The sequence below is a fragment of the Podarcis raffonei genome, chromosome 7 (genome assembly GCF_027172205.1).
Source record: "Podarcis raffonei isolate rPodRaf1 chromosome 7, rPodRaf1.pri, whole genome shotgun sequence".
NCBI lineage: Eukaryota > Metazoa > Chordata > Lepidosauria > Squamata > Lacertidae > Podarcis > Podarcis raffonei.
Genome location: NC_070608.1, coordinates 77,328,687 through 77,344,829, shown reverse-complemented (window position 1 = coordinate 77,344,829; position 16,143 = coordinate 77,328,687). Strand labels below are relative to the sequence as shown.

Here is a 16,143-nt window from a genome sequence, read left to right as displayed (position 1 = left end):
ATAATAAAACAATCATAATAATAACAACCTCTGCCGCAAATTTATCAAGCCATAGATTATTTAACGGCTGGAGGCCTGGGTAAAGAGGAATGTTTTCGCCTGATCCCTAAAGATATGTAATGATGGCGCCAGGCGAGCCTCTCCAGGGACAGCATTTCACAGGAGGGGAGCCACCACAGAAAAGGCCCGTTCTCATGTTGTCACCCTCGGAACCTCTCAGGGATTTGGGACGTAGAGAAGGGCCTCGGATGACAAGGTCGGTTTGAATGGGGAGAGGCAGTCCTTAAGGTACTGAGGTCCTGTGTAAGACTTTATAAGTCAGCGCCAGCACTTTGAATGGAGCCCAGAAACTTAAGCCATAGTTCAGCTTTTCATGATGTCCAGACCAGGCAAATGTCTGCCTGGTCTTGCCCAATGATATTTCCAGTTTCTCTTATTCTCCATACGGTCTGCTTCTTCAGAGAGCCCCTCAACCTTCTGGAGCAGGTTTGGAGGGTGAGGCAGGAGTTGCAGGGGGAAGGCGAAGCAGGAGGAGACCCATTGCTTGAGTTTGTGCTAAACTGGATCTCACCCACTCTTCTGTCCTCTTCAGGCTTGGACCCACGCAGGTATTCTTCTGAAACACAAATACAGTTTCCTGGTTGGATGTGCCTCCATTTCAGACGTCATTGCTCAGGTAAGGATTTATTTATGTCACGGCTATTTCTCAAAACAAAAATTTTTTTTCCTTCCAGTAGCACCTTAAAGACCAACTAAGTTAGTTCTTGGTATGAGCTTTCGTGTGCATGCACACGAAATCTGTGTATCTGAAGAAGTGTGCATGCACACGAAAGCTCATACCAAGAACTAACTTAGTTGGTCTTTAAGGTGCTACTGGAAGGGAAAAATTTTTTTGTTTTGACTATGCCAGACCAACACGGCTAACTTTCTGTAACTGGAACTATGGAAGGCACCACATTGAGCCGCATGAAATGGAAGTCCATTGGTATCTGAAGAAGTGTGCATGCACACGAAAGCTCATACCCAGAACTAACTTAGTTGGTCTTTAAGGTGCTACTGGAAGGAAAAAATTTTTTTGTTTTGACTATGGCAGACCAACAAGGCTACCTTTCTGTAACGGCTATTTCTGTTGCAGAAAGAGCCATGCCAAATTTGTACGATCACCGTGCTTAGAACAGTCTTTGCAAGATTATCTATCTATCTATCTATATATTGATATAGGACCCTTTTGAAATGGAGTGGAAATAGTTCTGCTTGCTGACATGGGGACTGAAGTGTTGACACTAAAGACATGTTAAATCATCTCAATTATTGCGAGTTGGGTCGCATTTCTCGATAATATAGTGGTACATTTTTTCTGATAATAATTATTATTGTGTTGCTGAATAGCTGGATCTAGCTAATCTACTTCCTGCTCATGTCATTATAGCCACTATGAATTAATCTGCTGTGCATTAGACAGCTGCGGAATAGATGTTATTAAATCCAATTTTGACTGTCTTTGTGCTTATGCTATACTTTGGCGTTCTTCCTTTCCCTCTGAGCCAGTTCACACAATTGCTTTTGGATAGAAAAGTCACAACAGATAAATTTTCTCTGTCAACTTTCATGCAGTAAAGTAGATGTTGTAGAAGCATCCTTTAGTGCTAAAAGCGCAAGTAACAGCATTAGGAAATGGGAATTCCTTAAAAATGTTGGTGTGAGTTCTCTTTCAGAAAGTCCTACTTGAAGTAGATCCATTGAGATTTTAAGTTCATTGATTTCATTGGGCCTGCTCTAAGTATGACTTTGTTGAATATCGCCCCTGTCGTTCCTTGATTTTTGACATTAAATCAGCCTAATGGTATAAAGGCATTCACTATTTAGCTTTTTGCTATTAGATTTCTCTGCGTTTGTCATTTGATTTCTCTGGGTAGTATTTTTTAAGTGATGCATGCTACTAGATGACATGTATTATATACTTCGTTGGAACATATAGTTCAAGAATTCCATTCATTTTCTCCCTCATACTGCATATAATACCCTTTATCTCTACATTTCTTTTAAATAATAGTAATCTCGGGCCTTCTAGCCATACCCATAGCCCTTGATGAATAAGCTCCTAACATCTAAAGAAAACGTTATTGTCTTCATAGCTTCCTCTCAAATTAATGAAATCGTTGGCTTTTTCAGACAAGTTTATTGAGGGCGGGGAACAGACTCAGAAGCTTCTCTTACATATTTATAATAGAAAATCAAAATAAGTAGTTTCTTGAAATTAGAGGACCAGAGAATTTCCAGAATTGAGCTTGCATTTCCAGCAAAGACCTCTGAATAATAATAAAGAATTGCATTATGTTCTGAATACTATGACTGTGTCCAAATCTATTTAGTTTTCACATCAGAATTCAGAATCTTGTTTTCATAACCAGCCTTTCTTTCCCTTTCTCTTGACAGGTTGTTTTCGTAGCCATTTTGCTCCACAGTCATTTGGAGTGCAGAGAGCCCCTCCTCATCCCTATCTTGTCATTGTACATGGGAGCCCTTGTCCGATGTACCACCTTATGCCTGGGCTACTACAGAAACATACATGATATTATTCCGGACAGTAGCGGGCCAGAGATGGGGGTATGTTTTGATGCATTTGTCGATCTTCCTATATGATTACATTCAGTACACCAGGATTGCAAAACAGAACGAAAGAAATCATTGGCCCTATTTACCGTATTTTTCGCTCTATAAGACGCACCAGACCACAAGACCAAAAACCTAGTTTTTGGAGGAGGAAAACAAGAAAAAAATATTCTGAATCTCAGAAGCCAGAACAGCAAGAGGGATTGCTGCGCAGTGAAGGCAGCAATCCCTCTTGCTGTTCTGGCTTCTGGGATAGCTGCGCAGCCTGCATTCACCCCATAAGACGCACACACATTTCCCCTTACTTTTTAGGAGGGAAAAAGTGAGTCTTATAGATCAAAAAATACGGTACTTTAAACTACTTGCTCATCTGCCCGCATATACTTGCGTCTTATGGAGCGAAAAATACAGTAGTCTAAAATCTATATCTTCTTTTTAACTTACTGGCTGGTGATATATGCATGTTTATGTGTTTCCTTGCTCTTCTTTCTGCTTGCACATACCATACCCAACATTTGAAAAGGAGATTCTTTAGCTATTCTGTTGGCTGCATTCAGGTGCTGTCGTTCACAAGGACTGCATTTTCTCATTTTAACCGCAGGGAGATGCTACAATAAAAAAGATGCTCAGTTTCTGGTGGCCTTTGGCGTTAATTTTGGCTACTCAGAGAATCAGCAGGCCAATCGTCAACCTCTTCGTATCCCGAGATCTGGGTGGCAGCTCTGCAGCTACAGAGGTAAGAGTCCTTGTATTTATTCAGAAAAGTAGAAGACCCAGTTCCCTCTCCAGTTGCCTCTGTTTTCCTGGTTCTTTAGGAATTCATTCTGCTGTTGTTAAATGTCAACTTCCCCAGGGTATTCAAGAAACCTGCAGGCATTTACGTGAAGTTTTTTCCCCTAAGTCTGAGCATCTTTCCCAACTGCTTCTGAAACTATAGCATTTTCTTTCACTGCTGTCACGACTTAAGGGCCAAACTAGCTGCTACATGGACTTCTATATTATTTTTCCTCAGCATTTTTACTTTTAGAAACGTAAGCAGCCTCAGCCAACTGCCGTCCTGAGTGGAGGAAGTGAAAGTGGATCGCGGCTGCTCAGCCCTTCCCCCTCCAGACATTTTTCACCTCACAAAATACACGGACCCCATATCTCTTTCCCCATGGATAGAAAAAAGGAAACCTCATTCTTCTGTCCTGCCCACTACTGCCATTTGAGTCTGATTTTTTTATTATTATTTTAAAACATGAAGGAAGAGAGAAACAGAGTTCTGTCCATATTTGTTTTGGCCATTAGCCGACCATTACTGTTTTCCCCCGGTTTCTCAGATCTTCAACAGAGTATTTGGTAACTCAGAAAGCAAAACAAAGACACTCATTTAGAGTCTGATTCCTCACCGACTCATCTCTTGTGTGAGCAACGTTATTGGGCGAGATTCAGAGAACTGTGAGTGGTGTTGCACTTACGGAACTGTCGTCTTCTGCTTCCTGCCGCATCACCCAATGCCATCTGTGTTGCTGGTTCTAAGGGTATAGTGACGTTCAGGAATGACATATTTCAAAATATGGCGGACTGTTAGTGGAGGGAAAAAGCATACTCTCCTCTAGTGCAAGTGCCTTTCAGCTTGTGCAAGGAACATTTAGATGTAATACCTGGCCAAAAATGTTACAAAAACCCTCCTCCCCAAATTCTGAGACCTCTCTGTATGCATACCCTAAACCACTGGCGCTTCTTCAATATGGCACAATCCCATGGGCATAAATGGGAATAGCACGACTACATGGGCTGGGTTAATTGCACAGGACTCTTTTATGAAAAACGAAAATCCCTGAAGGTGTTAATTCTGCAGGCAAGTCAATATTATTGGTCCCTCCCATGTGGCCAAGCTGTGAGCAAGGTGCCTGTATCATGTTGACTCTTTTATACTGCATATAGTAATTTTAGGCACTTTACAAACAAACGAATGAATGAATATAACCGTACCATACTTCAGTGGCTCACATATTGCAGAGTGTACATGCAGGGGAGGGGGTAAGATTTTACCAGATATTGCCCAGATGTTTGGAAACCTATCATTGCAGCCCGTGTGAGCTGGAAAGATTTTTTTTTTTTAAAAAAAGCTCAGATTCTTAGTATATTTCCCCTCACTGCTAAATTCCACACACTTGCAGAATCACCGAATATGCACCACCCTTATTATAAGATTATATTCCTGACAACTTAATAAACATTAAGGTGACGATCTTTTTGTGTATATTTCTGCTTGTGATTTAAAGTAGAATAAGAGGAAGTATATAGAATTGTATCATGTAGTTGAACTTCGGAGTTCAAGCACCTGGAAATACTTAATTGCACATTTCCCGGTTACTGCCCGAAATGTTTGTGCGATTAATATTTTAAGCATACCACTTTAACGTGGTTTCAGTTGCTAAGTGCAAAGAATGCATTCACTCGAAAGCAAATACTTCTCATATTATCTATCAGCTGATAGCTGACTTCATTGGTGCCTATTGTCCATTTGTTCTTTTCGCTTCCGTTTCTGAAAGCATCACTACTGAAAGAGAAAGCGCTGGCAGAGCCAGCAATCGGATAAGCCTGCCAGCACACAAGCTGAGTGTACTGCAAATTTCTGTACATGGCGCTGCCAGTAGCCCTTGATTTTGGCTGGATGAGAAAAGAAGGAACTCTATGAAAAATAATGAGTGTGCATGTTTTACTTTGTTCCTGGATTTTTTGGTCAGGTGCTGTATTTGGCTTAGATTTGGCCAAGTACAGATGTAATCTTCTAACCATGGTTAGAAAATTGGAAATATGCCATGAGCTCATTCTCCCTGAGCATAAAGGTGAAGGTAAAGGTACCCCTGCCCATACGGGCCAGTCTTGCCAGACTCTAGGGTTGAGCGGCCATCTCACTCTATAGGCCGGGGGCCAGCGCTGTCCGAAGACACTTCCGGGTCACGTGGCCAGCGTGACAAGCTGCATCTGGCGAGCCAGCGCAGCACACGGAATGCCATTTACCTTCCCGCCGGTAAGCGGTCCCTATTTATCTACTTGCACCCGGGGGTGCTTTCGAACTGCTAGGTTGGCAGGCGCTGGGACCGAGCAGCGGGAGCGCACCCCGCCGCGGGGATTCGAACCGCCGACCTTTCGATCGGCAAGCCCTAGGCGCTGAGGCTTTTACCCACAGCGCCACCCGCGTCCCTGTTTCCCTGAGCATAATTCTGTGCAAATCCCCCTCATTTTTTGATGCTAGCCACTGTTCAGTGTTCGCTCTGCAACAGTATTTGTGCTATGAACCATAATTCATAAATATGGTTTGTCTCCTAGTGCCAACACGGCTATCTCTTGAGCAGCAGGCAAAACTCTTTCCTATTTTCTCAAGCTTTTAAGTTCTGGGCATTTAAAAATAATTCTTTATTTATTGAATTATAAAACAAACAGGAGCATAGCAACACATCCAATTGGGGAGAATTCATCAAAGAATAATTGTTTTCAGTGTCACATTACAAAGCCACTCATCTGGTATTAACAGTGCAACAGCATCAATAGAGGAGTGTGTTTTTTAAATAAATCCTAGTGATGAGGTCCCAGTTTCATGCTCTGCTTATAGGCAAAGATCTTTGCAGATCATTTGCAGTAGCATAAGCAATAAACTCCCACCTAACGGGGTAGTAATGGTCTGGGTCTTCAGATCCTTTTGAGACTTCTAAATTGTGTGTTGCTTTCTCAGATGCCGCCAGATGCCAGACATGATTATACCGCAAACGCAATTGTAAAACAATTAGATTTTGTTGATTATCTCTGCTAAGCACAATGCAAGCGCTCTTTTTGCTTGTGTGTAAGCAACCAGGTGGGAAGCGGGTAGCGCTGTGGTCTAAACCACTGAGCCTTGGGCTTGCCGATCGAAAGGTCGGCGGTTCAAATCCCCACAACGGGGTGAGCTCCCGTTGCTCGGTCCCTGCTCCTGCCAACCTAGCAGTTCGAAAGCACATAAAAAAGTGCAAGTAGATGAATAAGTACCACTCTGGCGGGAAGGTAAATGGCATTTCCCTGCGCTGCTCTGGTGTCAGTGTTCAGTTGCACCAGAAGCGGCTTAGTCATGCGGGCCACATGACCCGGAAAAACTGCAGTGCGGACAAACACCGGCTCCCTCGGCCTGTAAAGTGAGATGAGCGCCGCAACCCCAGAGTCGTTCATAACTGGACTTAACTTTCAGGGGTCCCTTTAAGCAAGCAGGTATGGGGCAGTGTGGCCATACCGCTAGGCTGTGCCCCCTCATATTCAAGACCATTATCACTTTTAGAGCATAGCTGTCAACTTTTCCCTTTTTTAAGGGAAATTCCCTTATGCTGAATAGGATTCCTTGCAAGAAAAGGGAAAAGTTGACAGCTATGTTTTAGAGTTTGAGGACAGGTTTGAAGCAGGGGCTCCATATTTGGGAATGGTTCCTCTGCACTTTACAGACCTAACTGCGTAGCACCCCATATTGGATGAGATTGCTTCTTCCTGCTTCAGAACTCCATCCTCAAATTCGTGGAGGACTTTAAAGTCAGGGATAGTGATGTGCCAGAGGAGGCGGAGCTAACAGCCCCCTCTCCCCGCCCTTTCTCGCATATTTAACTCACCCTCAGCCACACCCACCCCTCACATCTGAACAGGGCTCTACTTGCTTTTGTTTTTAATTGCACATTTTCATTTCTGTGGCCACAGTTGTGTAAACCACCTGGAACCAGCTTCAATGAAGGGCGGTAAAGAAGTGTTTTAAACAAACAAATAGCTTTAACCGGGCTTTGCAAGCCGTTTAATGATGCTGGCTGCAAATTTTGGTTTGAAGCTAACCATGGTTAACCAAGTAATCTTGGTGAAGGCAGAGAGCTGAGCTAAAAATGGTCTTAAATTGTTTCCCTCCTTTTCTGGTTTTAGGATTAATATCTAAATATAATACTGAGGAGAGCTCACCCTATTCCTTTTTTTAAAAAAACAACCAACCGTCTCTATTAGCATTTATTAACATACAAAGGAAATGCTTTATATTTCATTCAGTCTTAAGATGGCACAACAAGACCATTATTATTTTATCATGGAAAGGGAACAATAAAATAAAGAAGAAACACGAGTGTATGTGTGTTCATAAGCTACTTTTTTTTTAATCTCTACTGTGCAGGAACCATTTTCTTGCTTGACCATCTAAAATGTTACTGGTGTAACTCATAGGATTATGTGAATCTTGAGCGAGAGGCAACCCTTACGAGTTTTTCCAAAGATTTGACCTGTAATGTTCTCTCTCCCCTCTCCTCTGCTATAGGCGGTGGCAATTCTGACAGCTACATATCCAGTAGGGCACATGCCATATGGCTGGTTGACAGAAATTCGAGCTGTTTATCCTGCTTTTGACAAGGTGAGCTTGTTTTCTTTGATGAGAGCAAACCCTTTGCCTCTCTTTCAGATGCATCCTTGCCAAGTGTCAGTTTTATAAGCGTGTGAAGCATATAGAAAATGAGTCAGATTCCTAGATTCTAGGAAACTTCAAGGTAGTTTTGTTGTTGCTGTTACGCTGTGCAACGCTACACTTCTTCGATTCTATAAAATACTGTTGATGAGTTTTACCCATCTGTCTATCTGTAAGTTCGGCATCTCCATCTCTTAGGCCTATTGGATTTCTGTAATGGCCAGGAGATGAAGTCCTCCAGCTGGTTTCTTTCTGCAGGGAGAATTATCACAGGGAATTGTTGGCCATTGGGAGTTGGAAAGCACAATTCCGGGGACAGCCCCATGCTGGGAGCAGCGTGCAACTCCAAACTAATGCTACTTGCATGTGTCAGCGCAGGATGTAGGGCAGTGCAGGCAGAGTTGAGGGGGTACAAAATTCAGAAGATCCATAATTGAGAAGATCCATTTGGGGGCACCAAATTTTGGCCTTGCACGAGGCACCAAAAGATTACCTGGATGTGAAAGCCCCTGGATGTGTGCTCTGAAGGTGGGGACGCGGGTGGCGCTGTGGTCTAAATCACTGAGGCTCTTGGGCTTGCCGATCAGAAGGTTGGTGGTTCAAATCCCCGCAATGGGGTGAGCTCCCGTTGCTTTGTCCAGCTCCTGCTAAACCAGCAGTTCAAAAGCACGCCAGTGCAAGTAGATCAATAGGTACCGCTGCGGTGGGAAGGTAAACGGCATTTCTGTGCGCTCTGATTTCTGTCACAGTGTCCCGTTGCGTCAGAAGCGGTTTAGTCATGCTGGCCACATGACCTGGAAAGCTGTCTGTGGACAAATGCCGGCTCCCTCGGCCTGAAAGCGAGATGAGTGCCGCAACCCCATAGCCGCCTTTGACGGGACTTAACTATCCCGGGTTCCTTTACTTTTACCTTTACCTTTCTCTGAAAGTACAACTCCAGAAGCTTCTGATAATTGTGGGGCATTTCAGGACACACACCCAGTTTATGCTAGGAGCCAACCCCTCCAGAATCGAATTTTAGCACTGCCGGTTCCCTGTGCTAATTAAGAATATGCCCCAGGATCTTCTTTGATGTCATCAGGAGCACCAGTGTCCCATTGTGCATGGGAAGCCCCAAAAACATTGAGTTAGTCTCAACCTGGCAGAAGTTTGGATGAAGAACAGGTTGGAAGGTGGTCCTTCAACTCCTTGCTCTCCAGCTCCAAATTGTTTCCTTCGTCCTTAATGGCCTGATTGGCATGCATCACTCCCTGCCTCCCTACCCCCAGTATGTCCCTGAATGCTAACACCTCTACTTACATAAGCCAGCCATGAGCGATTGAGATTCCCCTGTTGTGTTCCTTGGGCATCGGCAAGGAACATGCCCATGGTTGCTTAAGGGTCAGAAAGCCAACTTTCAAGAAGGAAGTTTCTCAAGGCTTTCTGGGAAATGATATATAATGAATTGAAAAAGGTATTTAAATATACCTTCTTGAAGAAACCAGAGGCCTTTCTCTTGGGCATGGCCGGCCAAGTGGTGCCAAAGAAGGACAGAACTTTTTTCATGTATGCTACAACAGCAGCAAGAATACTCATTGCAAAGTACTGGAAGACGCAAGATCTACCCACTCTGGAAGAATGGCAGATGAAACTGATCGACTGTATGGGATTGGCAGAAATGACGAGCAGAATCCGTGACCAGGGAGAAGAGTCGGCAGAAGAAGATTGGAAAAAAATTAAGGACTATTTACAGAAATATTGTAAAATTAAGGAAAGTTGAATGGTGTTGGATTGAAATTGAGTGGTTTCTAGCTGTAATGATATAAAGGAACATGGATGGGGGAAAAAGGGTTTGGAAAATAAGGTGATATTATAAGCTGTAATGCTTTAAGTTAAGGATTTGCTGAACAAATAATTTTAAATGGAATACAAGAAGGGGAGGTATGAGGAGGTGAGAGAAATTTGTTATTGAAAAGTATGTTTTATGAACTATATGTTTTTTTTAAAATCTCTTTGTTCTTTTTTTGTTTGTATAAAAAATTGGAAAATTTAATAAATATCTTTAAAAAAAAAAACAATAAGGAAGTTTCTCACAGGGCCCAGAGCATACATTTAAAGCAAAGGGTTCGCATATTCCTGCAAAGGACCCTGGGAGCTATAGTTAGATAAGGGCGCTGAGAAGATTATTTGGGGAAAACAATGTGCTTTTCAACGTATGCTGTGTATGCAGCCTTTATATACCCATTGGTCCCTCTTTTTTCCTAATCTATGAGACTCATTGTTTGGATGAAAAGAACGAGGAAGCGGTGAGTAAGGAAGATTTCAGTAGCACACTTGAAATTTCTTACTCCTTCTGTGCCTTTTAGCTGTAGTTCTTCATTGACAGATCCTGTTGAAGATTCCACGACTTCAGCTACATTCTGCTTTTTGCTGTTTACGGAAACTACATCTGCACATGTGGATTGAGGGTGGGCTCTGGGGAGGGAGACGGGGTTTGATGTTTGCATAGCGATACGTGGAATCTCTGGGCAGGAGAGAACATTGAATCCCTTAACTTGTGTACAGATCATTAGAGTGAAAAGGAACCAGGTGTTCGGGGCTGTTTCTGTAGGTTGCTTCCTTTGCTAATTGGGGGTGTAATGACTCAGGAGCTGCCAGAGTGATTTGGATCAGCTTGTACCAAGCTGTATTCCTGGAGCAATATATTTATTTAAACAGAAAAGGAAAAAAAACTAGCTTGCAGTGTGATCAGCATCTGCAGTAGCATCTTCCTGCTTCAGACCACAAGGATTGCTTGTGTAAACTCCCTTTAAGAGCTAGGAAGTTCAAATTTTGGACAAACAGGGCAGGTTAATGAACTCTGAGCCAATCTGCACTGTGGTTGTTGACATGGAAATATATCCTGCCGTCCCTTGTAAAAATCCTGTTTTGAAGCTGCGCCCATTTGACTACGACCAACCAAACCACAAGTCTACTGGGTCTGTATTATTGTTTATGGCACTGCAAAAACCCAAGCTTGCACTTTAATATCTAAAATGCAAATCTCATTTGCTTGTCGCTTGCCAAATGCCTGTGATGCAGCCCACAGCTGAAATCCAGAGACCTGCATGTGTGTAGGTTCCTCAGTGTGGACAATGGCAAATGCAAGCATATAAGATGCCTTTCATTTCAATTCCCAGTAATTGTAGAGCTCTGCCAGTACCTACAGAGCAACATCACTGGATTATGGCTGGTATCTGCAATAATCAGAATTTCAGCCAGGTTTTTCCTCCGCTCCTTCATGCTACGAACACAATAGCATTTGGGGACCACGTTATTCATTCTGTAAGCAAAAGCCAGCTAATGAGATGTTCCTAGTTTATTGCCTAGGAAAAGCTGATGCTCCAGGAAACCAGCTGTTTTCTACGATTCACACCACAACCCTCTGCATGCTTGTACAGAAGTAAACCCCACTGAAATCAATAGAGCTTAGCCGCATGAAAGTGGGTTTCAGATTGCAGCCTCATTGCTGCTTTTTGCCGCTTGTCTAGAAGGCTAATGCCTGTTTTTCTCTCCCTTTTCACCCTAGAATAACCCCAGCAATAAATTGGTGAATACCAGCAGCACCGTCACAGCAACTCATATCAAGAAGTTCACCTTTGTCTGCATGGCCCTGTCTTTAACGGTAAGGCATCAATCATCGCATGACTGTTCCTTTTGATTTATGTATTAATGCTTTTTTTTTATCCCACTCTCCCTCCCAAGAGCTCAGATCGGCACACATTATCCTCTTTCCCTCCACCCCCCAGTTTTGCCCTCACAACAAACCTGTGAGGTTGGCAAGGCTGGTTCATAGCCTTAGCAGGATTTGAACCCAGGTCCCTCCTGATCCAGCATCCTAACCATTGTATCACCCTGGCTGAAGTGAAATGAAATATTGGGCTTTGAAGCACGGGCACCGAGCTTTGGGTTCATCACTTTGTGGTGCTGAAACGGGCCTTTCACTGGGGAAAATAGCAAAATATTCATTTCCACCAATGTGTGTGAGAGAGAAATTGTGTGTGCATCTGGCGTTAAGTATAACGTAGAGGCTAAGTGCGAACTATGAGCAACAAAGATCACATTTCACCTCAAGCCTGCACTCACTGAGTAGCCTTTGGCATGCCATCATCTCCTTGCCACAGCCTACTCTGCATTTGTGGAAACAGTAATGCTGACCCTCCTTTAAAGAGCGGTCGTAAAGATTATGGAGATCATCTGTGCAAAGCACTTAGAGCACTGAAAAACACTTACAAACTCCTCAATATTATTGTGAGCGCTCGCAAACAATAGGGATTGCTTTGTCCTGGGTCTGGAGTAAGTCAACTCCTTAAAAGCAAAGGGTGTTAACATGTGGACAGGAGCGGTACTATAGTTCGGGTTTCGCGCTGGCAGCCGCCGCACATTCTTTGCTCTCCCGGCGCTAGAAAAGGTGGTTGCGTAAGGACTTTCAGCGACGGAGCTGAATCACTTGACGATTATCTGCTGACTTGGTCTGGATCATTACTCACCTCTGTGTTTGTTCTTGCTCACTGTGGAGTCACCTGACGGCGTTTGCAGAGGGGAGAGCATATTTTCTGGGTGTCAACGAGGGAGCTGGACATGCCTGGAAGAAACCAGTACAGATAGAAACAGCTCCTCTTTGAAAGCCCGGTTTTGGTTGTGGCGGCAATTTTCCTGCCCCAGAGAGAGGAATTTCCTGCAACAAGATGCAGAGGCCATGCCTGCTGGCTGTTGACTGCTTATGTCCTGCTGCAGGCTTCCCATAGTCCTCTGGTTGGCCCCTCTAGGCTGTCCTTCGTAGGCCTGTGGTCCATAATGTGTGGCACACAAAACAAGAGTTGGGTGGAGCACCGCCTCTCCCCATATGAATCTACCTAGACCCCACAATCATCATCTGAGGCCCTTCTTCGTGTGCCTCCTCCACAAGAGGTCTGGAGGGTGTCAACACAAGAAGGGCCTTTTCTGCAGTGGCTCCCCATTTGTGGAATGCTCTCGCCTAGCACTTTCATTATACAGCTTTAGGCGCCAGGAGAAAACATTCCTTCTCAACCAGGCCTTTGGCTGATCAACATCCTATATCCATTTAAATGTGCTTGGGGGTGTTATTGTTCCATTTTTGCCTTTTCTTCTTGTTTTTATTATGTCTTTTGTGTTTTTATCTTGTATTTTCATGCTGTGACGCGCCCTGAGATCTTTGGATGAAGGGCAGTATACAGATTTTAAAAATAAGGAATAAATTCCTGGGCAGTGGCTATGTCTGCATTTCCCCCCGCTCTCTCATGCCACCAGTGCCGGATTTACGTATAAGCTAAACAAGCTATAGCTAAGGGCCCCGCTCTCTTGGGGGCCCCAAAAAAGTTTAAAGGGAAAAACAACAACTGGATGAACATTTCCAAAATATAAGATAAAAAAACAAATAAAATAAAACCTACATACAGTTAGAGCTTAATAATTATTTCACTATTAAGATACTTCTTAATTGTATTTCAGTTCAACAATTACTTTGATAAAATACATATTTTGTTAGATGCAAATGGCTTTAGATACCTATTAGGTCCATAAATTACCATATAGCATATATTCAACACAAAAAAACAGCAACAATTTGGACAGCTGGACATATACAGGGCCCCATTACCTTCAGTAGCTTAGGTAAAGGTAAAGGGACCCCTGACCATTAGGTCCAGTCGTGACCGACTCTGGGATTGCGATGCTCATCTCGCTTTATTGACCGAGGGAGCCGGCGTACAGCTTCCGGGTCATGTGGCCAGCATGACTAAGCCACTTCTGGCGAACCACAGCAGCGCACGGAAACGCCGTTTACCTTCCTGCCGGAGCGATACCTATTTATCTACTTGCACTTTGACGTGCTTTCGAACTGCTAGGTTGGCAGGAGCAGGGACCGAGCAACGGGAGCTCACCCCGTCGCGGGGATTCAAACCGCCGACCTTCTGATCAGCAAGTCCTAGGCTCTGTGGTTTAACCCACAGTGCCACCTGCGTCCCTTCAGTAGCTTAGGGCCTCATAAAACCTAAATACGGCCCTGCATGCCACCACAAATCTTGACTGGGAGGTGGAGCATTTAGCAATCATGTGAAGAAACTTGCCATAGCACTCCTAATAGTGAACTCTGTTGGAGTGTTCTGACAGGATTGTAACCAGTAAGAAAGAAGTTTGGGGAGGGGGCAAGCAATGACGTGCTCAGGAGGACTCCAAGGTTTGCAAAAAGCACATTAAAAACAACAACCCCCTAAGCAGAAACAGTCAAATGAGGACTTGGCATGCTTAGTCTCTATGGGGAGAGAGAACACTAGAATGCCCTTGTTGCGTTTCGTATAGCTTACAAAATATCCTGTTAGCGGGGGGCATAATTGACTGGCTAACTGGAACTTTGAGTATAAGTCATGAGCGTTTGACACCTTTCGCTGTCACTGCAAAGGCTGAATGATTTATAAAAGTGAAAAGAAAAAAGAATTTGAAGTCCCTTTCAAAGAGGGGTCCATCTCGAAACATGGACTTCATTCCCCAAAACAGCACAGGGAAGAAGCATGTAACTTTCCAAACTATCAGCTGATTACTTCAAAATACTGAAGAAAATCCTTGCCGATTACTCCAAAATTGAGATTGTGGGAGGGTAGTTTGACTGGGGACCAGGACTATAGTGTGCTGCCCTGGCTTGGACTGAAACAAACAGTGCTGTGAAAAGCAGAGCTTGGGAAATATAAGCACTCTGTTCAGCTCCATCAATTCATCAAGTTTCCCAGGAGAGGTAAAGATGGGGTTCTTAGCACTTCTGCAGTACTGAAGCCATAATTAGCGATATTGCTTCGCGCTAAGAAGTCAAGGCATTCACATATGTCTTATGAGAAGGGTTTCTTACGCAAGGAGTTTCATTTCAGGGCTGTAAAGACCTCAAGCAGATAAGGAACAGCTGTCGAGACTTAAGGATGAGTGAAGGGCCCGTCTAATTAATCAGATTAATGAGACTCTTGATTAAGAACAAGCACCAACTTATCCTGAGCAAACTGTTTTTTTCAGAAGCCAAGCTGAACCATAGTTGTTCAAATCAAGGAAGAAGATTAATGGCCCTGAAAAGGGTTCAGACGATGTCTTTAAATAAGAGATTTGAGTTATACTGCCACACTCTTAGAACAATTACATTGTCTAAACAAGCAAGTATTTATAGCGAGGATTCACTACTTAAATCACTCCGAGGGCCCCTTTTTTCATATTTATCAACTGTTGCAAAATAAAAATAAAAATCAGTAGGGATAGATTTAAAGACATGCTAAACTCTCAAGCTGAAATTGCTGGAAGTTTAAACTTCTTAACTCAGGGTCGTATCCTGAGATTTGTTTTTCAGTGGTGTTGTTGTTGTTTAGTTGTTTAGTCGTGTCCGACACTTCGTGACCCCATGGACCAGAGCACGCCAGACACTTCTGTCTTCCGCTGCCTCCCGCAGTTTGGTCAGACTCATGCTGGTAGCTTCGAGAACACTGTCCAACCATCTAGTCCTCTGTTGTCCCCTTCTCCTTGTACCCTCCATCTTTCCCAACATCAGGGTCTTTTCCAGGGAGTCTTCTCTTCTCATGAGGTGGCCAAAATATTGGAGCCTCAGCTTCAGGATCTGTCCTTCCAGTGAGCACTCAGGGCTGATTTCCTTAAGAATGGAGAGGTTTGTTCTTCTTGCAGTCCATGGGACTCTCAAGAGTCTCCTCCAGCACCATAATTCAAAAGCATCAATTCTTCAGCGATCAGCCTTCTTTATGGTCCAGCTCTCACTCCCATACATCACTACTGGGAAAACCATAGCTTTAACTATACAGACCTTTGTTGGCAAGGTGATGTCTCTACTTTCTAAGATGCTGTCTAGGTTTGCCATCGCCTTTCTCCCAAGGATCAGGCGTCTTTTAATTTCGTGGCTGCTGTCACCATCTGCAGTGATCATGGAGCCCAAGAAAGTAAAATCTCTCACTTCCTCCATTTCTTGGGTTTAATTTCCAGCATCTTCAGGCTATACAAAGCTCAATGGATAAAATGGGGTGACTCTACAGCACTTGCTAAGATGTGAAAACACAGGAATTGAT

The 16,143-nt window shown here is 43.6% G+C and overlaps 1 protein-coding gene across 1 annotated transcript in view; it reads left to right on the top strand.

Annotated features, from left to right (window-relative positions):
• The window catches only part of ANKH (ANKH inorganic pyrophosphate transport regulator), a 126,153-nt gene that overhangs the window by 90,952 nt on the left and 19,058 nt on the right, over window positions 1-16,143 (top strand). The window contains exons 4-8 of the mRNA XM_053397131.1: window positions 593-676; window positions 2,437-2,607; window positions 3,215-3,349; window positions 7,913-8,005; window positions 11,604-11,699. Coding sequence (XP_053253106.1) covers window positions 593-676; window positions 2,437-2,607; window positions 3,215-3,349; window positions 7,913-8,005; window positions 11,604-11,699 — 579 coding nt within the window. The remainder of the gene's footprint in view (window positions 1-592; window positions 677-2,436; window positions 2,608-3,214; window positions 3,350-7,912; window positions 8,006-11,603; window positions 11,700-16,143) is intronic.